This window comes from Anguilla rostrata, chromosome 8 (assembly GCF_018555375.3).
Source record: "Anguilla rostrata isolate EN2019 chromosome 8, ASM1855537v3, whole genome shotgun sequence".
Classification (NCBI taxonomy): Eukaryota; Metazoa; Chordata; class Actinopteri; order Anguilliformes; family Anguillidae; genus Anguilla; species Anguilla rostrata.
The window spans coordinates 38,727,770-38,753,192 of NC_057940.1; the positions used below are offsets into that span (position 1 = coordinate 38,727,770).

Here is a 25,423-nt window from a genome sequence, read left to right on the forward strand (position 1 = left end):
ATTCCAAAGCAGGCATTGATTGCATGTCAAGTGATCACTCAGGGGAACACAGTTTTTGCTTAGACCACTATAATGGCCATCAGTCTGCTTGACGTAGGCATGCAGAGTAAAGTGCTAATTGTGTGCGAAATAGATAGCGATAGGATTTGCAATGCGTAGTGGTCTTGGGAGGAGTGGTTATTCACTACAGAGAGTGACACATCTAATGCTCAGAGACTTCAGACCAGTATCAATGACATGAAGCACTGCCCGCCTCGCCAGCGAACAACAGCATCATCACTTCTACATGTATCGCAAAGCATACATGACAAAACTACAGTTTCTCTTGCGACATACACTGCCAGTCTATCAGTCTCACCTACGTTTCAGCAGCACAGTATTGTAGATTGTCTGTATGACCTATTCTCATTGTCAAGCAATATTCTTTTTTTATAATGGTAGCATTATTACATTTTCTGATTTAATTCATCCAATAAATTATCAGTGTACCAGCTACAGAGCAGACTGTAATCTTCCTCATAATTGCTTAGTTAATTTGTTGCTTTTAGAGATCTCTTTTTAGAGCACTATGTACGGAGTTCACATTGCACTCTAGTCTTCTCCTTGTTCTAATGTCAAATGTGCCTACTCTACAGGTATATGCAGGTGTGACTAGTCTCTCTTAAACTTTTCCAAGTGGGGTTGGTCCATATCCATGCATCGTGTAGCTGGGGACGAATGAAAAGATAATAATACGTGGATCCAAAAGAGAATAATTTTGCAACACAAAGCTGCTGTAAATTGTAAGCTTTTGTTCAGCAGTGGAGCGTTTGGTAGGAGGATTGTCTCTGTAAATGTAGCTGAGGGCCATAATATATAAGAAGTACTTTGATGGAAAATTGATCAAAACACATGGGAATACGACTCTGGCAGAGCCCTGATTTAGGACTTTCACTGTTAACGCTCTGTACTTTGGCATTGTTTCCTGTGGAGTTGCGCCTTGGCCACAAAGAGCTGATGTCCATGAAGTAACATGTGGCGTAGTGGCATAGTTTGTCCACTTAGAGGCGACCTAAGCTTATGACGGAAATAGACTACTGTGAAATAAGTGCATATAGTTTTGATTTCATATGTAGATACAGAAGTTCAACATATAAATTCGTATGTAGGCCTAAAATGTTTTCTTTCTTTTTTTTCATTTCTAAAAAGTAGGTCTACTTTAAAACAGACGGTTCACGATTACTCAAATGTAACACAAAGTATACAAAACGACTAATTTTGATTGTATATTTATAGATTCCATGCAGTGGTAATGTGTAGGCCACAAGCTTTTTTACTATTTGGTCGCCTCCTGTTCACAGTAGGCTACACGACAATAGGCTACGATACAGGTTATCGCGTGGGGCTAGAGTCACAGACTGGAGACGAGCGTGTCGAGGGTTCGGCTACAGCTGTCACGTAGGCGCCTCTGTGTCTCTAGTTATAAACCTGAAGACACGGTTCCTAGGACCAAAATGTTTGGCCACTCAGGCTAGGCTGCTTATGATCAGCAGTAATATTTTTCTTCTTCTTTTTTATTCTCTTCTGGATTATTTTATTATAAAATAGCAATTATGTAATATCAGGCTAAATTAATTAATTAATTTAGTAATAAATAATACTCTCCATATACACACACTTTTACAAAGAATTAGTTACTTTAAATGAAAACTCTTAATTGAATTTGTTTTTGTTTTTTTTCGATTAATTTTTGGTAAATACAGGTAACAAATGCAAAACCTTAACCAGCATGTCTTAATCTACCTTGCATTTTTAGACGTGTTTTTCTGCCCTGCGTGTGGTGTTTTATAGCCTACCCCCGATGCATATGCTGGGCTACATATGAAGCACACATAAATTAGTGTAACGGGTTTACTTTCTCCAGTCGGCTAATTGACACATAAATTTACTTTTTATTTCACTCATCATTAGCTGTACAAAAAAACGCGTCCAACCGTGAGGCGGAGGACCGGCGACATTACTCTATGAGGTTCGAGGTTCAGGGAGTTGTATTTTGGAAGGGGTGTCATGATGTAATAGAAAACTTAACTCACTCCCCCCATTCAGGAGCGGTGGGTTGTACCACTGTGCGTGAGCTAACGTTAGTTTTTCACTGAATCCCAAACCAGCGCGCAGCGGACTGGAGCACACGTTTAAGCCACCTTTCTGCGGTCTAACTTTTCTATCCGTGTAGCATAGGACAAAAGGAATTTAACAACTGGACGATTCATCAACAAGCCCCAAGCTGAGAGGGCAAGTGGGAATAAAACTAAAAATGAACAGGAGTTTTAACAAATCTCAGTCTTTGCGGTACTTGGACTGTAGTGCTGTTGAAGTTAAAAGCAAGGTAAGAATGCGGCTAGTTTAAGTTCGATTGTTGTTTAGGCTTGCTAGTGTTGATGCATGTGTCATAATTTACTATCATTCCTGTTAACTGGTACTTTCAAACTGATATGTTAGCTATATTGCTAGCAAGCCACGTCGGATTGATGCTATTGAATACAGTATTTAGCTAGCTAGACAGCAAGTTGCCATTGCAATAATCTATTTCAAGTTAACGTTAGCTAACGATTTAACATTCGAAAATAATAATCCAGCCTAATTGGGACGAGGCGGTGTAATATCAATAGTGATGGCGAGTATATATACATTTTCTCGGTGCATGTTACTAGCTTTTAGCTAACCCAGAGCTAAAGTGTAAACTATCGGGAATAGAGCCTACGTTGTGCCACTAACATGCTGAATTGTTACTAAGATAGCTAACATTAGCGCAGCTGCTAGGCGTACTTTCATAGCTAGCTATTAAATGTTACTCTAGTACAGATACGACCTGCTGTATTTTGTTAAACTTCCTATTTCTTTCCTCTGAGTTCCCGAGTTTTGTTAGACCTGAACATTTAGACGATTTCGCGATAAATCTTTTTTACAGATTGGTAACAGACTTTTAACAACTTGCTAGCTCGCTCGGCGTTGTTTCCCGTGGTCCCATGCACTGTCTATATTAGATAGATAAATGTTCTGGAAAAACGGGAAATGCAAGATCAGAAGGCACGGAATTAAAGGAAACTGCCGTGGCTTCATTTGTATTTTAGCCAACTGGCAGTTCGACTGAGGCCTATGATACGGCATGTCAGCTTTAACTTTAGCCCCAGCGAGTTTTAAGTCGATGTGATTATTATTGTTTTAAATCATTGCACGGTCTTGATGTTGCTGTTGCGGAAGTAATTGGCTGCCGCAGAGTATCCATCTGTCCTCATGTATCTGCTTGGACAGTGGTTGGTAACATTAACACGGAGCATCATACAGCTATTGTTCCGCAGCGATTGTTAGCGAACAAATTCACCAAAATTTTAATGTGTAGCCTATATTATATTCTAAAAATACGCGAAGATAGGCTAATAATGAGAAAAGTTGGAGCTACGTTCAGGTGTTCAGTTATAGTGTTCACGGTGACGGTTCATTGAATGGTCTATCACCTGTACAGCAACAGAAAGAATGTGTGGAGTGTCTGCTGCTTGATAGTTGCATTCCGTTTTGAACATGCCTTAAAAATGACCTGGACAGTTCTTTTAGCAACAACTGTTACATATCATGTTCACAAAATAAAATGTATAATGTTTATGCAGCTTGTTTTCATTCACTTTTTGATGCATAACTGGTTACTAAATTTTGCCACACAACCTCAAAATAAATGCACGATTTAAGCCAATATGAAAAGTGATACACTTATTTTTAATTTCATAATTCTGTTCGCGAATTGAATATTCATCAAATGTCGGTATCTTTATACATTTTTAAACGTAGACGCATAAAGAAGAGTTTTTAACTGCGTACGGGTGTGCATGGTTGCGTGTGTGGCACACGAACGTGCGTGTGCGCTTCTTCTGTTCTTGCATGACAAGCTACATTCCAGCTAGGCCGGACCCTGGTGACCTCTAGAATTTCCTGCCCTCAAACCCTGAACACTACCTGGACCATACCGTCCTGTTTAAGGATTAAATATTACTTTCCATAAACATTTACCTTTGGGTGACCCTGTGAATTTGCTGTATCGCTTTAAGTGCACCACTGAGTGAGCAGTACACAAGTGTTATTCTCCAGACATTTATATTGCCATAAACTCTGGCCCATACTCCAGGTTTAAGGCAGAATAATGTAGATTCTTTTGAAATGCCCAGAGTAAGACATATAGGTTTGTATGTAGGTGAGACACAGGGCTAGATATCATTCCAGTCCTCCCTTTCAGATTCTGTCTGTTTCTGTGCTGCAGTGTAACTTCTTGTCCTGTGTTTGGTCTCTGATTTGTGCATGAATATGAGGCTAACCGTGTCCCAGTGTGTTTACTATAGTGAGTCTTATACAACAGGTTTTTGAAAACGACATAGCTTCTGGGGAAAACAAATCTGTAAGAGTTAGTTGTCCAAAAACAATTTAGTTGCCTAATTTCTGTACTGTGCATTGCAACTTGTAAAAGGGGTGTGTTCCAAAGGTTTTGTCACATTTTCTTGCTTCCAGTTAGGAGTAAATAAACACAACCATCTTGACCTGTTGTTGCAGTCAGGCTGCAACAAAAAAAAAAGTAATGTGGAAGATTATGGTCAACCTATAATTTTGACTTCACTTCCCGGTCTGTGCATCTTGGCAGAACGTTACTCTGAGGCTTGTGGCTGTACTCAAGAGCAGGTTTCAGAGGTATCATCAAGTAACCGCAGCAGTGGAGCGCACTGATAAAGCGTATCGGCAGTTTTCGTAACAGCAGACCATTGTTTCAGTGTGCCTTAGTTCTGTGCCTGCTCCAATTCACAATAGGGCGCTCTGTGTTTAAAGGCGCACCATTGGCCCCTCTGTTCTAGGAGTATTCTGATTGGGGGCTGCTTATGTAAATTTAGTGGGCCATTCTGTGCGAAATCCGCATGACTTCATATGATGTGGGCCGGTTTTCCTCAAAGTTGGTGTATCCGCGCCTCTTGAAAGGGGCTCTTCCCGCACACCCTGACAAAGGCATTTTTTGCCGAAACATTGGTTTAATAAACACAAGCAAGGAGGAGTCTGAGGAATCTTCCTTATTTTCTATTATTTATGTTCCGTATATATGCACTGTGCAGTGAAGTTACACTACACTGCACTACATAAAATGGAAAATGCTTGCATCGCAATAAGTTACCCAAATTAAATCTCTTATTTAATCTGCTGGCAAATCTGAACTTCCCAAGTGAAAGATTCTCACTAATAGGGCATTCCTTGTCAGATATGATGCTTCATTGACTAGACAGAAATAAATTCAGCAATTTAAAACGATTGTAAACTTGCAATGTAGATGCATCACAGCAAAGAAAGTAAAGCCTTTTCTTGTTCACCACTGTTCTATGAATAGGAAACGTTTCCAAAATTATATTATTTCATTGTCGCATATGAGCCTTCTTCGATCATCGTGCTCTTAGGCGGCCCCTGAGGTCTCCAGCAAAGTTTTTCAGCGATACACACTCGCAGGAAAACTGCATTGTGAACCACTGAGGGGAGACTGAATTAATTTGCGCTGTCACAATGCTGCCCTTTGTGTTTGTCCATTAATGTGATGAATTGGAATGTCGGGCTTCTGTCTCAGTTATTGTGCAGGGCCAGGTCCATTTACTGGCATTTCATAATCACCGTAATGACACTGGGCCAAGTTTACCCAGAATGCTCTTCCTGTACTTAGAACACTGGCACTCTCAACACTCTTTCTTGTTCTCGTCGTTCTGCTTGCAGTTTTCTAGAGATTTATTCAAATTTATTGGTGACAGGTTTGTGTGTCAGATGTCCCTCTCCCAATAATCCCCGGACTGAATGTAAAGAACTATAAATTATAAATACTGCTGCTGTTGCTAGCACTTCTGCCATAATCCCTGCTACTCTACTGCCTCTACCTCCCTAGCTATTTTACCACTCCCACTACTACGAAAACACATTTACTAAAACTGCTACTGTTGTTGCTGCCTTTGTAATTTAATACAGTCTGGTTGAAGAGAATGATCTAAATAGTACAGAGGATAGCATATCACCTTAGCATTAAATAGAGATTATTACTTGTTGCTTCACCAATGGCCATGCCTGTCTCAGCCTGCAAGCGTTCCTCTAGCAACAAAAACACTTGCGCTGTCATTGTGCAGGTGATATATTTGAAGGTTTTGAAGGGGGGAAATGTGTAGGAGTAACCTTGTTCTAACTTGCTTAAAGAACTGGCGGTGTTGCAACAAAGGTGAGTTACCCGAAGGCTATGTCTTGGTGTTGTTAAATAGAAGAGCATGGTTCTTACAGTGCACCCCTAACCCACCTGCAGTCCTTTTGTGTTCTGAATGAAGAGGCTTGATTTTGCTTGTCATCATCAATTTTTAACAAGCAGACTTTTTTGTTAGTTTATTTTCTTGTTTTCATTGAGCACCTAAAAGGTTTGGTGATTGACTGGCATTTGCTCATCCCTTGTAGTGATTTTGTTATCAATACAGGCCTGATTATATGTGCTGCTTGTCATTGAATTTAAAAAAACAATTTTTTATAGAAGTTCAGAAGTTGGTCATTGTAATGGAATGAGTTTTACCTGATGAAATTATAGATGTCTGACCATGAATGCTTTGAACAGACATAAGTGGGGCTTTATAACACTCAGACTTTTAAAGAATATTTAGCCTGATTCTTTTTCGTGTTCATGAATATTTAAAGTCACTTCAAATGAAAAGCCAATTAAGCTATATTTAACTTAGAGTGAGGAAGTCATCTGAGTTGAGTCTAGTCCCAACTTTAATGCGGTTCTGCGTCCAAGACCCGAGGCCTGCTTTTAATGAGGCTACGGACTGCACAAATGAGATGAACTGAGGTGCAGAATCTCTCCCTGCAGTCCCACACTCTGAAACTGGCAGGGAAATTTTGTCCTCGGAAGATAAGTTAGTTTGTCATCACTGTGGTGTTTGGAAAGAACTAACTTTGAACTGTGAGTTGGCTGGAACACTGTTTCTTCATTACTTTTGTCTTTCCGATTTCAGTTTTCCTCTCTTCAGGAGAGACAGAATCGACCACAGGAACTCTTAAAGCTGTTCGGAGTGAAGTCTAGTTTTAGAGTCATTGTCACTGTCCAGCTTCTGTTGCCGCCATGTTTGAATCCGAGAAGGTGCTACTTCTGGCAGAAGAGTTTATTCTGTCAGTGAGTTGATTGAAGTTTTGTTTTGTTATACCGTTCGGTGTGGTGTTAAGTGCTTTTTTGGTATGAAGTGTGGATTGAATTTTGACAACTGTCACGATTGGGGTGTGTGTTGTGACACAGGAGCAGAGGTGCGAGCGTGCGTGTGTGTGTGTGTGTGTGTGTGTGTTCACATCTGGTGCTACACTCACCTCCCATGCCAAACTTTTCATATTTCCGCCCATAATCGCTCACTGCAGTTGACTAAACCGGGCTTCTCTTCTTGAGAGGGTAATTGCCTCGCGCAGCGCGATCCACAAATTACTGGTGTAATAAGGTATCATTTCTATTGTAAGAACAAATCCTGCCCTGCATTTTACTAGTCCCCTCATTCATCACTTTGCCCACGCACCCGGTCTTTGTGTTTGCACTGTTTACAACAAGTCACTTGATGAGAGCCTTAACCTTTGGATGACTCCGTGCGCTTTCTTTGGTGGTCAGCTAACTTAGCCAGGCCACACAATCGCTGCTTTGTAGTGCTGTGAGCAATGTGTGGTAAAGTGTGGTTGTGTTTGCGCGAGTTTGCATGTTTCCGTGAGTGCCTACGGGAGTGAGTGTACGATTGTGTTTGTGTGAAATTGTATTTGTGTATATGTGTGAAATTGTGTGTGTGTGTGTGTGTGTGTGAGAGAGACTGTGCGCATGGGTGTATGTACACTTGCGGTAAGTAAAATAAAGTTTCAGAGCTAAGCTAGTCTCTTTGTTTTAGCTTTGGATGAGAGAATGTGCAGCATGGCTTTTTTCCATTGGGCCCTACACTGCTTATATTTTAGGCTCATTCTGTACACCAGCACTCTGACCGGCTCTGTTGTGTTGAACCCTTCTTTAATTAACACATGTCCTTATCACAAAAGCCAAAACTACAAATGTCATTTAAGGTTTTGTGGTTCTAGGCACAATTAATTTGTTTTTATTTCTTTGATCCCACAGCCGACCAGTTAAAAAAATAATAATTGGAACATGGATAACTCGTTAGCATTTATGCCCTGTCACTCACAGTAGTAGTATTTTGCTGCTGGCTTTATGGAATTGATTAGTTGTGTATTGTACACAACAAAACCTCACAGTGCTGACTTGTGTTGAAACTGGCATTGGCTCTGCCATTTTGTTTTCAGACCATGATAATTATGACTAATAGCATAACCTTGGCACCGCGCATGGATTGGCAAACCATCCATTATTTTCAAACTGAAAAACGTGGTCTGGTGAGCCAGGTGTTACAGCTTAGTATAATCAAGTGCTTACACTGAAACCCATAGAGTAAACACATTGAAGTAAACACATTCCTATTTCTAATTTTGGGCTCATCTGATAACACTGAAGTTGTAGTGCTGTATTTGGAGCCAGGTGCTATGGTCTGGTGAGACCAAAACTGAGGTTTTTGGCAGGGCACGCTGGTGGTAGGACGTTCACATTGAAAAGGATGTCATTCCCACGGTGAAATATGGAGGTGGGTCTTTGATCTTTGATGCTGTGGGGTTGATTGCATCTGCTGGTCCTGGGGTTTTTTGTTAAGATTAATGTAGGCTAACCACGAACTCCAGGAAGCACCAATACATTTAACCCAAAAACCTGGTATTGTCCTGTCGTCTCCCTGGCTCAAACTGGGATTTTGGGATATTCGAGTAGGCATTCCTCTGATTGATCATTCCTCAAATTGATCATGCGCATTCCTCAAATTCACTCAGCCTTCACTTAAATACGTGAGTGAATATGAGTTTTTGGAAAGGCCAGCAGAGTTCCCACAGTTTCCTCAAAATGATTGGATGTCTGTGGGAAGATCCCATGCATGCAGTGCACGCAAGGACACAGAGAAATATGTCTGAGCGAGAGGAGTTCTGCGAGGAAGAGCAGGGGAAAATTCCAGAGACCGAGCTGGCTGCGGGACATGTTTGGAAGCGGTTTAAGATCTGCCAAGGGAGGCGTTACTTAGAACACTTACAGCGTTCCCAACATTTGTATGTGTCATGATTATATCAATTTATGATTTTGAATAAATGCAAATGGATACTAGTGATGCAAATGTGTGACTTTGTGCCAAGTAGTGGTTGGGCCTTCATCTGTTGACTGACTGGTTCGTTGTAAAATGCAGTATTGGACCATACTTTTGCATAAAACTGTGCGTGGGTACATATGCAGTCGGGTCCTGAATTATGCAACGTGCACTTGCGTCCTCTTCCTGGCAATTTGCAACTGTTCCAGATGTTTGAAGCGTTTTAACGTTTGCCCTAACAGTGCTTAGTGGTATGTTTAGCCACATCTGTGTATTTGTATTTGTTACCTGATTTGTGTAGGTCTACAACTGTCTGTCTCTTCTGGCTTTCCCCATGGTGATTGATTACAAAGGCATTTTAAATGCGTGTTACATAATTTTTACCCTCGTGAAACAAGAAGTGATGGAAGGCCTTACAACGTACAGTTCCTTACAACTGAGACAAACTTTACTGCGCAAATGTATTTGAATTTATTTAAAAGACTATTTAGGGTTGCCAGTAATTTTGACACCTATGTTGTTGAGAAAAAATAGTTGGCTCGTTGCTCAATAAAACAAGCTAAAACAAGAATAATAGCACTGTAATAAAAGTGAGTAGTTTCCGTGTATTTTAATGTGTATAATGTGTGTTGTTTATTCTATACTTTACCCTCATTTTCATGAAGGGTGCTGATAATCCAGGACCAGACAGTGTGTGTGCACCGGGCCACTGAACCCTGAGGATAAATCATCTCTAATTTTGTATAGGATTGGCTGGTACACCTGCTACACCTGTGTCAGTGAATGCGAAGGATACTTGAGATTATCTAAAAATGGTGCTGTTTTTCTATGTAAATCACACACAAAAAAACAGGAATAAAGAGGTAGAATAAAATTAAGTTGCTGACATTTGGCTTTCTTCCAAGGTGCAAATTAGGAAAAATGTGTGCATGTGTAGACAGCAATGTGTGTAGGGAACCAGGTAATCTCATTTATTTCATACTTTTTACTATGAAAATGAGAGCAGGGAGTTGGGGAAAAGGATTTCTGTGTTGTTTATATTTGCCTTCATTAGTCTTTAAATTTTAAATTTAGTACAGTGTCTCTTTCATTGCTAACTGTTTCAACATTTTCACCACTGTGGTTATGTAATTTGCTATTCCATTATAGTTTTATAGATTATATTTAAAGGCTATGTATAGTAGCTAAATGGTTTAACTGTTAGTGGTTGTTGTGCAATAGAATTTAAGTTTAAGCTGCCACTTTAGTTTGCATGGCTGGAAAAACAGTCTTATCAAATACAGTGAGAGTGAACAATGCATTACCTTGTGGCACATTCTATGTGGTCGCACATGTGTTTGTCTGCAAACATTATTGGAAAGGCATATCAGAGGTTGAACTTTTTTTCATGAAACTGAAAATTTATAAAACTGCAGAAGAAAGTGGGTTTTCCACAGGTCATGGTCATAAGAAAGTCTCTTGCGGTCACTGCGCATGTGGCACAACCGTCAGGCTTGGACCGCCGTCTCAAACCGTGGTGTGCGAAACAAATCGCGCGACTTTTCACGGTTGCGCTGGACGTAGTTTGCTGTGTTTTTGTTTTGCTTGTCGTAATCAGATGCGTGTAAAACGCTTCTTGTTGCCCCGAGTCATGCTCCTTGTGAAAGGTTGCCGCCAAACACGTTCTTCGCACACACGCATAACTTCACATTGCTCATTCATTCCTCTCACATTTGGTGTACATTGTCAGGAACCGACTGCAGATGTGCGAGGTTGTCTAAAAAATTGGGTCCCTGGCCACACGCAATGAGGGCATCACTGAACCTGGTTTTTACTTAACTTTTTCAGGATTGACTCCTTCTTTTCCCCATCTACCACATTTTGCCAAACATTTTAGATTTGTATTGGTAGGTTCAAATGCAATGGTGAATCATCAGCCTCTTGTCTGCAGTTGGTCACCATGGCGACTCCGCTGCTAAGTTTTGATTATTCGTGTTGTCTTCTCTCCAGTATGGGGCCGAGTTCAGGAGGTTTTCCGTGGACCGGTTCAAGCCCGGGAAGTTCGAGGAGTTCCACAAGCTCATCTTAAACATTCACCGGATAACCAGCATGGAGGTGATGATTGGCTACGCAGACATCCACGGCGATCTGCTCCCCATCAACAACGACGACAACTTCTGCAAGGCCGTGTCCACCGCTCACCCCCTGCTTCGGATCTTCATACAGAGACAAGGTAAGGCTTGGGTTAAAGCTAGCCCCAATACATGGGAATTCCCTGCTCAATTCGTGCTTCCAGAGTAACTGGCTGTAATTGCTAGTCGGGTGTTATCAAGCTAACCAGTTGTGTACCTCGCATCCAGAGCCCTGCGCTAATGTCTGGCAAACTTTCCTGCCGCACTGAATAGCTACTCGTTTGAAATAAAGGGGAATGCTTCTGGCTTCTCATTCTCTCTTCATCACATACTGTGAGAGAATGCAGTTATTTATTTATTTATTTATTTTATTTTTTCCAAGAAGTCGACATTTTGTAGTAAAAAATAGTCTACTGAAAAAAAAAATAGCCTAATTTTTGATCAGTTTAATTTGTGCTGATTGGCAGTGCCTGAAAGCAATGTCATCTGACCACTCATGTCACAGCTGCTACTGAAGGGTATCTGGTCCTAAATCAAGTCGAGCATTTGACCTGTTCACCGGTCAGAATTTTGCTGCCCGATGCAGTATCAAGAAAACCAGGCTACTGTGCATGAACCCATTTATGTCTTGTAGTATCTTGGCTGTTCTTGCAACAGTCTTTTTTTTTTGAACCTCGGTGGGGTCTAGAAGGTTCTGTCACGCCTCTCAGAGGGCTCTTGTGGTTCTGACTGAGCTCTCAGTGGCACTAGCTCTTCACCGTCGTCTGGAGGAGACTCATCGCTGCGTACGCAGGTCATGGGGGCGGGTTGTCCGCTGGCATGCCGGGAATTACCGAAGAACAAAAGCTCTGCGTGAAAGCGCCGTCTCGCAGAGCAACCCGAGCGCGCGTCCAGAGGCAGCGCCCGCCCGCCCGCCCGCGTCCCCCCGAGTGCACCCCGGGTGGAGCGGGGGGGGGGGGGACTGCCAGCGGCACGCAGATGAATTCATCATCGTTTATCATTCGTGCGCTCGGATATTAAAAATGAAAAAAGGCTTAAGTGGAATCTCAGGGTCGCCGGCCTTGTTTTGTTAGACGCGGGGACGACCTCGTTTTTGATTATGTTTACACGATTGAAATGCAAATTCTCCCAAGGGACGAGCCCGAGTGAATCACAGCCCGCGTTTGACGCCGGATGGCAGGCCCGCAAGTTGAAACAGATTAGACCGCGCACTTTTAAGCGGAGTGACTTCATTAAAGGGCTCTGCTTTTACGAAGGGATGAATACATTGAGGAAAAGGTCTTCAGGGCAGAGTGTGCAGCGCGAGCAGTTTTCTGTGATCTCGCTGCCGCCGGCTGCATCTCGTCATACTGTTGCTCCAGGTTAAAATATTCTTAGAATACTTTGGTCACTCTCCTTTCATCTTTAAAGACCCGAAGCTCAGACTATGGAATGAGCTCTGTGTGCGTGTGTGCGGCTGCGCGTGCGCGCTTGTGTGTGTCTGTGTGTGTGTGTGTGTGTGTGTGTGTGTGCGCGCAAATGAATGAAATCTCCTTTCAGCTTTCCTAAGAAGAGTCCACTTGAGTGGCATCAATAGAATATTCATGAAGTAAACTGAACTCTCGAGCCATATAAACTCTTTTTTGGGCCCAAAAACCCTCATTGTTGTGTACAATATAGTAATTAGCCATATAATTATGCCAGATACATATTAGAGATGTGCAGGTTTTTGAGCAAATTCCTGTTTATTTTGATTCGGCTTCAATACACAGGGAAGTATTGTTTCACTAAGTGCCTATGCAAAAATAGATGGAAATGCTTCACTGCAGCATTTCTGTAGCCCAGATTGTGTTCAGGTTCAGTTTGTTCTTTTAAAGAACATAGATTTGTGTCTGTATCTTCCCATAGATACAGACACAAAAACAAACCCTCATCAAGCTGGGAAGCTGTCTTGTTTTCCCCATGTCTTCAGCCATCAACAGAGAACACTTCTGCTAGCATGCTAAGTGCATACATAGGTTTATGGTATCATAATATAATATCACAGAAATCTTTGCCATTTTTACCAGAAATTATTGTGAAATTTGGAGTCTCTGTTGTTATTTTTTCATCCGCTCTGAGGCTGTGTGGACTGGGTGAAGTAGCTAACGGCGATGTGATTCTGCCCCGGTGCTCCATGGGAAAGCGGTTCAGGGTTACGGGCAGTCGCGGTCGGCGAGTACAGCCGGACGCGGCGGGGAAACCCGACCCCCCCCCCCCGATGACGCCGCTCCGCCGGGCGAGGGGCGGCCGGTGAATAAGCGGGGTGTCAGACGGCGGCCATTCTGATGCAAAGCGCCTCGCCCACACACACACACACACACACACACACCGCACCAGAACCTTTAACGAGCTCCCGCTTCCCCGAAGCAAAACAAGGCGCCCCGCTCCTTCAGAAAAACGCCGTCTCCTAATCGTGTGTTTACGCGTTCTCAGAACCTGAGTGAGCCTGAGAGAAAGTCTGCGGCCAATCAGATAGTCTCCCTGCGTTGGGAAATGTCTGCTTACCCTGAGGAACGTGGCTGCGCAGAAACTAATAAACCTGACCGCGATGCCAACGGCTCAGTCATGTGTACCGGTGCTGACCTCCGATTGGCTGCGGGATTAATTAAACACTCTGATCACTGACTAATGTCTAATCTCTGGCCTGGCGGAGGAACTTAACCTGGAAGACAAGCCTGCTGGGATGGCAGGTCGTCCTGTTTAATTGAGTCCGGGTCTCCAAAGCCTCGTCCGCCCACCCTCGCCCCCCCCCCAGTGCCGAGACGGGACTCCCCCTGTTGTCCTCTGACAGGTAACTGGGACTCCGTCCTGGGGGAGAATGGCTCGGCGTTTCGGGGGTCAGCGGCCACGTGTAGAGCAGCTGGACTGTGCTCCCTTTATTGCCCGGTTGGGCGATTGTTCGCGTTGAGTTATTTGTCAGACTGTTCTCTTCCGATTTACCGGACTACAATGAACAAAGGATTAAGGATCTTTCCTGCCCTTTTTTTTCCCAGGATAGGAAATTCCAGCTCGAATGTAAAGTTCCCATAGAGCATGCGGGGAAATGTTCTGCTTTATTACTCTGTGTGAAATTGTGGGACTTAAATCTTAGTCTTTTTGGGATTTGTCAGAAATTGCTTTTATATTTAGGAGATATGCATAAACACACACGCTGGCACTCACACGCACATACAAATGTGTATATATAAATATGTAAAAGCATCAGTCGCATTAAAATGTATGCCCCAAGTGAAATTTTGGGAGCATCACGGTTGTAACACAATTGAGAAGCAATGAGGGACGGTTTGTTTTTTCTTTTGGGGGTGGGGTGGGGTGGGGTTAGGGTTAGGGGAGGAGGAGGGGGCCCATCTCCCATCAGTGCGCCCCTGCTTCCTGCTCTCTGGGAGAATGGGTGGCTGTAATTGTACCTGGCCACTGGTGTAGATCCTGCTGGTATTAGCAGCGGGTCAGGGGAGACCACCTGTGTGGCTTTGTCTCGGCTGCTGACAGCTCAAATCCACTCACGTCTTCCCTGAGCTGATCTTGACCACCGCTGGCCTCCCCGACTCATTCAAGGTTGCGTTCAGTTAATGACTTTTTAAAACCAGAATATTTAGCCATGTGACTCGTATGTCACTGTACCTTTGAGTATGCAGAAAGTCCAAATATTTTTACTTTTAGCGATAAATGGGATAATGGAAACTTGTAGACTTCAAGGTATTCATGTTTGTTTTGTGATGTTTTCAATGTATTTGAAAAAAACGGTGTGAAGCAGCAAATTCATGCATTGTCATTTCATTTGAATGGACAGGATCAGAATTGTGATGAATCAAACCCAATTCTTTCATTTGAGAGGAGAATTGCTGTTTTTCAAGACAGGGCTCCTTAGAGTCACACAATGAACTGCAAGTACATCTGGCTCCAAAAAAAGGTTATTTTGTCAGACTAAATACTGTATGAGATCCAAGTTTAGGGGGATAAGTGTAGCCGTGCACATTGGTATTCTGGGTGGCACGCGCCGAGACATTGCGGAATTAAATAATAAATTCAGTAATTAATGTAGGAACTTTAAATAGGAGCTTTGATCACACTGCTAATTTCAGCTTTAACCCTGAAGCAGATGGGATAATGTAATGTTGGTTTTATCTGATCCTCCATCTTAGAACAGCTATGCAATAACAACACAGTTCAGACACAGGGTAATTAAGTAAGATATCACAATACCATCTTTCAGGTTTAAGGGTTACTGTGTAAATAAAAATAAATAAGTGCTCATTTGTTATGGAGCCATAATATCAGGAAAATTAATTTTACTTTATGGTATTTTTGCAGAAAAGAATGAATTAAACTTTAAAGCGGAAAAGAACAAAGCTTATTGTGTGTTGATACAGGAGCGAAGAGAAGCAGCACGCTATTAAAGGATTAAAGTATTTTTAGAAGCGCGCTAAACTATTGCCTTCCTGTGTTTGGCGGGAAAGATCAGAAAGCCAGCCTGTTTTTGTTTTGTGTCTGTTTAAACTTTCCTGCCTAACGGAGAATTTATTAAGTTTAGCCTGGTGACTTTTCGTCCTCGTGTTTTATCCGAGTGCGACAAGTAGCGTAATTTCCAAATCCTTTGTGGAGCGGTCGCGCGTGAGTAAATGAGTAATTTCGTTTAGGCGGAGGTGGCGCTCTGTTTACTGTTGCACTTGTTTTGCGAGCGCGCTCTGTCCGAGCATGTTTATCATGCTGACATCATTCTGCACATCGCCTGTATCTAATCCATGCTTGGAAATAAATCATCTCTTTGGGAAAAGGAAGTGAGTAGGCCATTTCAAATTCAAATATCGGTGGAAGTTTAGCTGGGTGAACCAAGCCCCCGCAGTACGTGGCTATGGAAGCCTGATTGGAGATAAAATAATAAAAGATGGCTGAAGCCCCCAGGGGTAATTGTTTCCTGGCTTGATTGTTATTTTGTAGTATGTTCCTCCTCAGACTTTGTCCAGGCTCTCTGCTCCCCATGGTATGAAAGGCGGGGCATTAGTACTGGGAGGGGTGAGCGGTTAATGTGAAGGGGGGGGGGGGGAGGTCAGGGATAATGAATAGTGACACGCGTGTAGGAGGCCTCTCTCTCCGCCGCGGCTAAGGTTTCGCTCGCCCGAGGTTTGCGACGAGGCCGGGCCCGAGCCCGTTCCAGATGTTCTTCCTCTTTTCCGCCACGCCGCTTCCAGGCTCTTGCTCGGGCCTCTGCCGCGCAGAAGAACCGGAGGCACCTTGGGCCGCCCCCCAAAAACGGTCTCCCCAGAACGTGCGCACCCCCATGCAGGCACTGCGACAACGAAATCGGGTCTCGTTCTTCACGGTGAGCGAGGAGGGGGAGGCACTTTCAACTCTAAATGGCGCCTCATCTGGAAGGCATTAGCGATTCACCTGGAGGGAGGCGGGTGTGGCACCTCCTCACCCCACCCCACCCCACCCCACCCCAGGCAGCGGTGCATCTGTTTTGCATCGATCCCGTAACGGAATTAGGCGAAGGGTTCCGCTCGCTGCTGTAAACGAGGTCCCGTCACGGCCACGGAGCTCCGTGAAACAACGTCTGTGAGGCCAATCCCCCCCCTTACGCCGTGGTGTGGTCTTCCACAGGTCCAAGAGCACATTTGTTTATTTACCGGTGAGGAAATTTTTATTTTATTTATTCTTTTTTTTTTTTTTTTAAAGAATCTTTCATGAGTTTCTTTGTATTTAGAATCAGGCATATAAGCAGACACCTCAACCTAACTTCATAGAGGCCCCTGTGCTATTAAAGAACAAGAGCGAAATGGAGGCTAGCGCACCTCACTGGGCATCAAGTCAGGGGTGTCATGGAGATGGTTTTTCCTTCATCCTGTCACTGCCTCCGAGTCTCAAAATCAGTACCTCAGCCTGCAATGAATTTGACCGTTGCGAATGTTTTACAGGATCTTAAATGGTACTCCATGAAGGTATCATTTTCCCCTCTGGCTGCTTTTGGAGAACAGTGGTGCCTAACGCGTCCCTCTGGTAAAGCTATTTGACAGAATTAGTTCTAACTGCCTCGTTTGTGCGCGTGCGTAGCGAAAAACAGAATGAAGTGGTCAATAAATTCAAAAAACAGAAGTTGTTTCGTCTGCCTCCGACCCGATTGTTTTTTGTTTGGTTTCCCTGGCCGTCTACCTCCGCGGCCTGCACATCTGGCGGCCCGAAAACCTCGGGCCGTCCTGCTTCTGAGAACTGCGCTGTAATAACAGCGTGCTGCCGTCCACATGCGCCCAACAGCTATACTCAGCTTTCCATGGAAACCACACCGCAGCTGCTCGCTTGCACGGCACAGTGGCTCAAAACCAGGTAATAAACGCTGAGCTGTTGGGAGTGTTGCTGAACAGCTTACTCTACAGGGTTGGAGTCCTGATCGATGTGGTCACTTCTGGCACTACGATCCTTACTTCACTCTAGTGTTTCTTTTGCACCTCTACATCGTGAACCAATGCACTTGTTGTACGTCGCTCTGGATAAGAGCGTCTGCTAAATGCCTGTAATGTAATGTAATGTAATGAGTAACTGGCTGTTAATGGAAGAAGAAGCATGACTTTGGGTCACCTCAGTAAAAAAAAGAGTACTGGACAATCACTTGTCATAGGATGGCACCTTTCCAACAAGTTAGTTTGTCAAACCCTACTAGAGTAGGGTCAACTGTGAGTGCTGTTATTGTGAAGTGGAAACGTATAGGAGCGACGACAGCTCAGCCGCGAAGCGGTGGGCCACACAAGCTCACAGAACGGGACTGCCGAGTGCTGAAGCGTGTAGCGTGTAAAAATCATCTGTCCTCGGTTGCAACACTCACCGAGTTCCGAACTAGCTCTGGAAACAACGTCGGCACAAGAACTGTTGGTCATGAGCTTCATGAAATGTGTTTCCAAGGCCCAAGAAGTCGTACAAAAGCCTAAGCACACCACCATTGGACTCTGGAGCAGTGGAAACTGTGTTCTGCGGGGTGATGAGTCACCCTTCACTATCTGGAAGTCTGACAGACGAATCTGGGTTTGGTGGGAATGCACAGTGCCAACTGTACTGGCCTGAATAGTGCCAGCTGTGAAGTTTGGTGCAGGTGGAATAATAGTCTGAGGCTATTGTTCATGGTTTTACTAATGCTACAGCTTACGGTGATATTCTAGAGAATTGTATGCTTCTTACTTTGTGGAAACAAGAGGCCCTTTGCTGTTTCAGCAGGACAGTGCCCTTGTGTGCAAAATGCATAAAGAAATGGTTTGCTGGGTGTTTGCTGGGGGAGAACGTGACTGGCCTGCAGAGAGCCCTGACCTCTACCCCATCAAACACCTTTGGGATGAATTGGAATGCCGACTGCACGCCAGGCCTTACTCCCAACATCAGTGCCCGACCTCACTAATGCTCTTGTGGCTGTATGGAAGCGAATCCCCACAGCCATGTTCCAAAATCTACTGGAAAGCCTTCCCTGAAGAGTGGAGCCTGTTACAGCCGCAGAGGGGGGGGACAACTCCATACTAATGCCCGTGGTTTTGGAATGAGATGTTCACCAAGTACATATGGGTGTGATGTTGAGGTGTCTGCATACTTTTGGAAAGGTAGTTTATCTTTTTTATATTATGCCAGTACCTCTTGAGCACAGCGGTCTCAGGTTGTATGTTCCATGGGAATTAGTTCAAACCAAACATTTTTTTACAGTTTTATTTATAGTAATAGCCTGAGAGTAGGTATATATTCTGTGGGGCTACATAGCTCAGGAGGTAAGACCGATTGTCTGGCAGTCGGAGGGTTGCCGGTTCAAACCCCGCCCCGGGCATGTCGAAGTGTCCTTGAGCAAGACACCTAACCCCTAACCCCTAACTGCTCTGGCGAATGAGAGGCATCAATTGTAAAGCGCTTTGGATAAAAGCGCTATATAGATGCAGTCCATTTACCATTTACCATTCTTGTTTAACATCACACACTCCTACGTGCCCCTTTGCCAGTTTCTCTAATCAAAATCATACACTAAAACTGATACTACTTGGGACCTATTTATTTAAATACGCCAGCTAAAGCTAAGCTAAGCACCAGGGTTTTCTTTGTTCTAAATGTATTGTGTGTGAGCTTATTGTACTTCAAAAGCTGTTGTGTATAGTTTGTTTTTCTTGTCTGGCCTTATCTGGTTACTTTTACTGTTCACAATAAACAACTGTTGTACTCAGTGATGATTTCCTCTATGATAACTGATGTGTTTTTCAAAATTCACATCCCTCTGTGTATTGGGATTTATGTATTGTATTGTGACTCCTGTATGGAAAGACATTTTGTATAGCAAGACGTCAAGATGAGCCAGCCCTGGAGGGGACATCAATTGGTTCTAGTTTATTTAAGCACATCAGTTCTTTATACAGCTTACCTCAGACAAAAGAGCAATTCCCTTTAAAGTTGCTGGACAGAGAGATCCTATTGTGGTTTTGTTGCGTCATTGTTGCAGTGTTTGAATGCTTCATTGTTTTGTTGTTTACTTGTATGGCTTGGGTTATATTTTCTGTCTTGACTGGTGGATCAGGCACCACAGGATCAACAGATAAGGGAAATGTGTTTATATCTTTATTTTATTTTGTTTTGTTTTCTAGCTGCTAATGTGCCCTTCCACAGCATTAGTTTTATTCTGGACTGCTGAGTCTTAAAGAATAACTGAATCTGAACAGCTGCAGCGCTGTGATGCAGAAACATCACATTGCCACATTGTTCTTTCCTTTTTCCTCACATTGATCCTGCTTTGGCAGTGTTTTCAGGAATTTTGCTTGGAGAAGTGATTAGCACGCCGCCCAGAAGTAAACAAACATGTAAAATACCCGTGTGCGGGAGAGGAGTGGGGGTGCGGCCTCATTTCTGCCAACTTTATGTTAGACCCAGAGACGGTTTGGGCACTGTAGAAGTTTCATGTTCATTCTAATAAGGTTTTCTGTCATATCATATTTGGACTTATCTCAGATGTTGTAAATAATCCTATCTCAGTACCCGGTGAATGCACCAGCTTTACATATATTTATCCATCCAAGTGGGCCCAACATGCAGCTGCATGTGGAAACCAGGTAGTTACAGTGTGTCTGCAGTCTGCCGTGGTTTCTTCTGTGTGTGTGTGTGTGTGTGTGTGTGTGTGAGTTTGTGTGTGTGTGTGTGTGAGAGTTTGTGAGTTTGTGTGTGCGTGTGTGTTTGTGTGTTTGTTTGTCTGTATGTTTGTGTGTGTGTATGTATGTGCATGTGTTTGTTTGTCTGTATGTTTGTGTGTGTGTGTGTGTGTGTGTATGTATGTGCGTGTGTGTTTGTCTGTATGTTTGTGTGTGTGTCTGTGTGTGTGTGTGTGTGTGTGTGAGTGAGTTTGTGTATGTGTATATGTGTGTGTTTTTGTGACAGGGTAAGAGATAAGCAGAGTGAGCCTGCAAACATTCAGCACATTCTTGAAATCTGAGCCTTGTGAGGACCTCTCACAGAATGGCTTGCTTTGGCTGGGCTGGGCTGGGCTGAACTGGTTCTGGTGGTATCTGGAAGATTCCAGACGCTTCTCCAGACAGATCACTCCCAGAAGAACTTCCCTGCCTCCGCGCTCCTGGGAGGCGATATAAAAACACGGCTGTTTTCCGGGGGAACTGTTTAAAGTCGTGTGTGGGCCCCTCGGCTTGTTAACCGCCCAAAAAAAAGGCAATCCAATAAAAACTGGGTGGGGCCGAGGCTCGTCTCCCAGGCCGCCGGGACGAAGCCCGAGCGTCGTGTCTAATCGCGCCCCCCCCCCCGGCCCCTTTGTGTCTGTCGTCTCCTCTGCCCCCATAGCGGGCCGGTAATGAGGATCGCAGTTTAAGCCTTAAATCAAGCCAGACAGGTCGTTCAGAGAGCGCTCCCCCTGCCCCGTCCTCCTGCTTTACCCCCGCGGTGCGGCCGTAAAGTGAATTTACATTGCCTCCCCCCCGTGAAATTTAGCAGCCGCGTTCGCCACTGTTTGCAGCTTAACGGCCGTTTCCCCAGAAATGAATGGCCTCCAAGCCTCCGATGGCATGTTTTTAAACATTTTTGTGTTTACAAATGTGTGTACGTGTGTGTGTGTGTATAATACATCTTAATCCCAGTCTACTGCAGACTTTTTCCTCTGAGTTTCTTTTTTGTTTTTGCTCATGTGAAAGAGTGGAATAGAGCCTGTTCACTGGCGGACCCAGCTGTGCCTTGCAGGGTGCTCTTTGGGAGGTGTCCAGCGCGTCGGAGCAGAGGCTACCGGAGAGAACGCTGACGTGGAGAGACTCAATGTTTACCCTGCCCTTTGAAGCCCTTCCTGGAATGCCTTTCCTTCGCTTCCCTTTCTGCCGTCTCAGCGTCCGTCCGCCCGCCCCCGCCCCCGCGCCCACGGCCTCCGCGTCCCGCCACACACCTTCAGCCGCCATCCCGCGAGCGGAGGAGGAGAGCGTGGAGGAGCCGCGCGCTTACCTCGGCGAAAGCGCGCTGTTGTGCTTGGCGAGCGGTCATTTTTTAAGGCCGCTCTGTTGCGTTTGACGACTCCTTTTGTGTTTCATTAAACCTTCTGCTGTGCCGCCTACAATGAGAAACAGCTTTCCCCCGGGTTTTGGGGAGCGTTTCACGGTTATAGCAGTTTCTCTTACTATGTGTGAGTCTCTTAATGCCATCATGTCGATTGTGCCTCAGAATCGTGTAGTATTTTTTTAAAAATGTACACACAAACAACACCAATGAAGGGTGTATGTGGTAAGAGGTGACATTTAAAAGCTTAGGACAGGGAACGTTATGCCCCTGTTTAAAATTTCCCTTCCAGCCACACCCTCTCAGCAGTTCTCATTCTCGGTCCCGGTCGGGTCCGCGGTTCCATGTCCTTGTGGAACCACCCCCTGTCGGCGTTCCAGAACGTTCCAGCGCGCGGGGCTGACTGATTCCCAGGCGCTGCGCTGCGTTATTGTTAACGCCCGTCCGTCAGCGAGCCGTGCGCCAGGGGAGCGAGGCGGCGGGGGGAAGGAAGTAGTTTGGGCTCCGACTGCCCGCTATACGTTCCATGGCATTCGTGAGGAAAAAGAAAACAATCGGTCGAGCCGCAGCTGTGCCATTACAAGCAAGCGGCACTTGAGATAAACACGCGTGACGACGTGTTGTGATTCCTCTGGATTTGAGTAGACCGATGTGCCATCGTCCCAACTGCGAGACGTCTGGTACCATTTCTGCAGGGGGAGGGGGAGGGGCAACGGGGAGAGAGAGAGCGCCTTGGTACAATCTGCACGTGTTCTGTTGTGGGATACAGGGAGGGGCGGCATCCGAAACTATTATGGGTTTGCTGAAACGGGAGCTCGGAGGCTGCTGCTGTTTACGGTCCCTGGCTGTGCTTTTTGAACCTCTGGAGGAGATCCAGTCTGACGTGGAGAAGGCCCTCCGCTGGGCAGATCACACCCCGGAGCGGTGCATTGTGGGTCGGTGGGAAGTCCCAGTGAAAGCTGTGTGTGTCAGCTGCTGAAGAGGAGCCAGTGGTTTACATACTGTACAGTCCGGTTCTGGGGTAATTATGGCTTTCGCAGGCGTGACGGTACGTGTTACTGCTGACAGGCTCTGAGCCTAATGTACAGCGTTAGACATCGCTGCGCTCTGTCCCTGGCTTTGATTTGTAGCTGTTTGTACGAGTAACTTCTTGTTTTGGGGGATTACCGGGATGCTGAGAAGAAACCAGGTAATATTTGTAATGGGGGAGGAACGTATCACTGTGCAGGTATTTGAAGTTAATAACTCCTGGTAAACAAATGGATTTCCATACAGCCTTTGTGCAGAGTTAATGACAAACAAAGCCTACCTTATATCATTTTGGATAGCATCACGCACCTCGAATTCATGTTGGTTGTGGATCACACACCATTTTTTCAGTTTTTTTTTCTTAAAATCATTTTATATGGAGACATATTTTGTACAGTGGCATTCATGGTACTACTATTAGCCATGATTGTGGGTGTGTCTAATACATATATTAATTCTAAATGAATGAAAGCAAAATAACACCACTAAACTATACTAAGGAGTAAACCTGATGACAAAGCTTGTAGGACTTCACCAAAAATTAAAGTGCAACTTTGCTCAACATCTCCAAAACTTGAGCATGAGAGGCTATACCATTATGCTTTATTTTTTAAATAATGTGTCTCATATTTATTGCACATTGAGTTCTGGACATGTTAAACATTTAGTGGATCACACTCAGTAATCTTTGAAGTCAAATTCTTCCTGGCTTATCTTTTAGATTAATTACATCAATTGCCTTGACTGTTGGAGCTTGATTGGTTAATGTTGGTCACCTTCAACTGACAAAAACAAAAAGTATTGTAGCCTTGGGCCTTCTTAAAATGGCTGCCGGAACATTACCTCATCTGGGGATACTTTCTTTCCTGCGGTTAGGTACTGCAGCACCGCTGCACCAGTGGAGGCCTCCTGTTGCATCTCATCAAGCTGTGCCTGACAGATTCATGGGCATGGCATTAAGAGGAATGCGTCTTGAGGAAAATGAATAGGACGTGCTTCCTGCGCTTTTTTCCTCTGATGCTTCTTCCCCAGGGAGAAGACAAACTGCAGGGAATTTTCTGAGCTAGTGTGCTTTATGAGAACTCTGAGTTACAAGGGAAGAGTTGCAGGCCACGTGGTAGATTATGAGAAGCGGAAATGTTTCGCGTGGGAATTCACCGAACGACGCCGGGGTGAATAATCCTCCACATCCACTCATCTTCGCGCAGGCCACCCCTCTGCATTTTGGGGGGCTCATCGGCTTGTTGTTCTCTAGTTTACTTTCCTTACAATTTAACATGCACAAGCAAACACTTCACCTTTTACCGAGGAATACGTTCTCTGGATATCTGCAGACGTGTCAGTATCTACAAGGTAGGATTTGTTCTTCAAAAAAACACATTTAATCAATTAATTAATTAATTAATTAATTAATTAATTTTAATTAAATAAAAAAATAGTCCCCTCTCTAATTTGGAGTGTCCGATGCCCATTGCCAATTCAGGGGACTGTACACATTTGCAGTACTGCTCTGAAACATGAGGTGTTGCCTGCCTGCTTCAGACTATGGCTAAACTTGCACAGAGTAGAGTCTGAGGAAGACCTTTCATACGCAGATTTGGCATTCTGTCCACATGAGCCCGATTGACCAGCGGTTGTTACGGAGCAATGAAACGCGCACCCCTATCCAACCGAATCCTCCCGCGCCCCGTCCGATGCAAATGCAGTTGTCAGCGTGGTGCCTTAGCCAAATGAGCCACCTAGCGGCCCAATACATTTTATAAAATTTTACATTTTAAAAGTTTTTAACATGAACTAAAGAATTCATAATGCAATAGACATACAATAGACAACAGACATTCTGTGCAAAGTAATTATAAGAGAGCCTGGGTTGTCATGATGCCAAGTAGAACCGAAAAGGAGGTGAGTGTTGCCTAGCACTACAAATTTAAAAACCTTAAACTGCCAATCTGTGAAAGGAGGTGGTTTCAAATTGGAGCTTCAAATTGTTTTTTTAATTTCAAGATTTTGAGGGCACTCACCCAGCCCCTTGTCCATTGAAAGGCAACTTCTCTAGATCCCTGACACTGTGCACTCAATCTCACTTTCCCTGGGTTTCATATTCAGTGACCACCACACCAAAGCCTATATTTACATTCAACACTATTTAGACTGTACGATAACTCTTATAGCGGTAGAACATTCCAGAAATTCAAAATTTTGTCCTGTTGGCAGAAGCTTAGCCCACAGTTTGTTTACTGTGGCTGTAGAGTGGTAGCGGTTGTCATGTCGATGTTCCTGTTTAAGCAACATGAAAAATTGTCCCGAATTTTGGGTCCCATTACAATGGCTGGCCACAGTTAAACACACACGATCTGGCCCTGAGACCTGTGAGCACGGCGAAGTCTAAGCGTCACTGGCTGTGCCAGTAGTTATTTTGAGTGGCCGTAATTACAAAGGAGGTCTCGCGACTCGCCGCAGTTCGCAAAAATATTTTGGCGGAGGCTCTAGAGCCGAGCCACGTAATAAACAAGCTGAGCGGCGTAAAAGCAGGAGACAACGTGGACA

General features: G+C 44.3%; 1 protein-coding gene across 1 annotated transcript in view; it reads left to right on the top strand.

Moving 5' to 3' along the window:
* The first annotated feature begins 2,022 nt into the window (after positions 1-2,022).
* The window catches only part of pard6gb (par-6 family cell polarity regulator gamma b), a 42,962-nt gene continuing 19,561 nt past the window's right edge, over positions 2,023-25,423 (top strand). The window contains exons 1-2 of the mRNA XM_064348191.1: positions 2,023-2,365; positions 11,214-11,436. Of these exons, the coding sequence (XP_064204261.1) occupies positions 2,294-2,365; positions 11,214-11,436 (295 nt within the window). The 5' untranslated portion in view covers positions 2,023-2,293. The remainder of the gene's footprint in view (positions 2,366-11,213; positions 11,437-25,423) is intronic.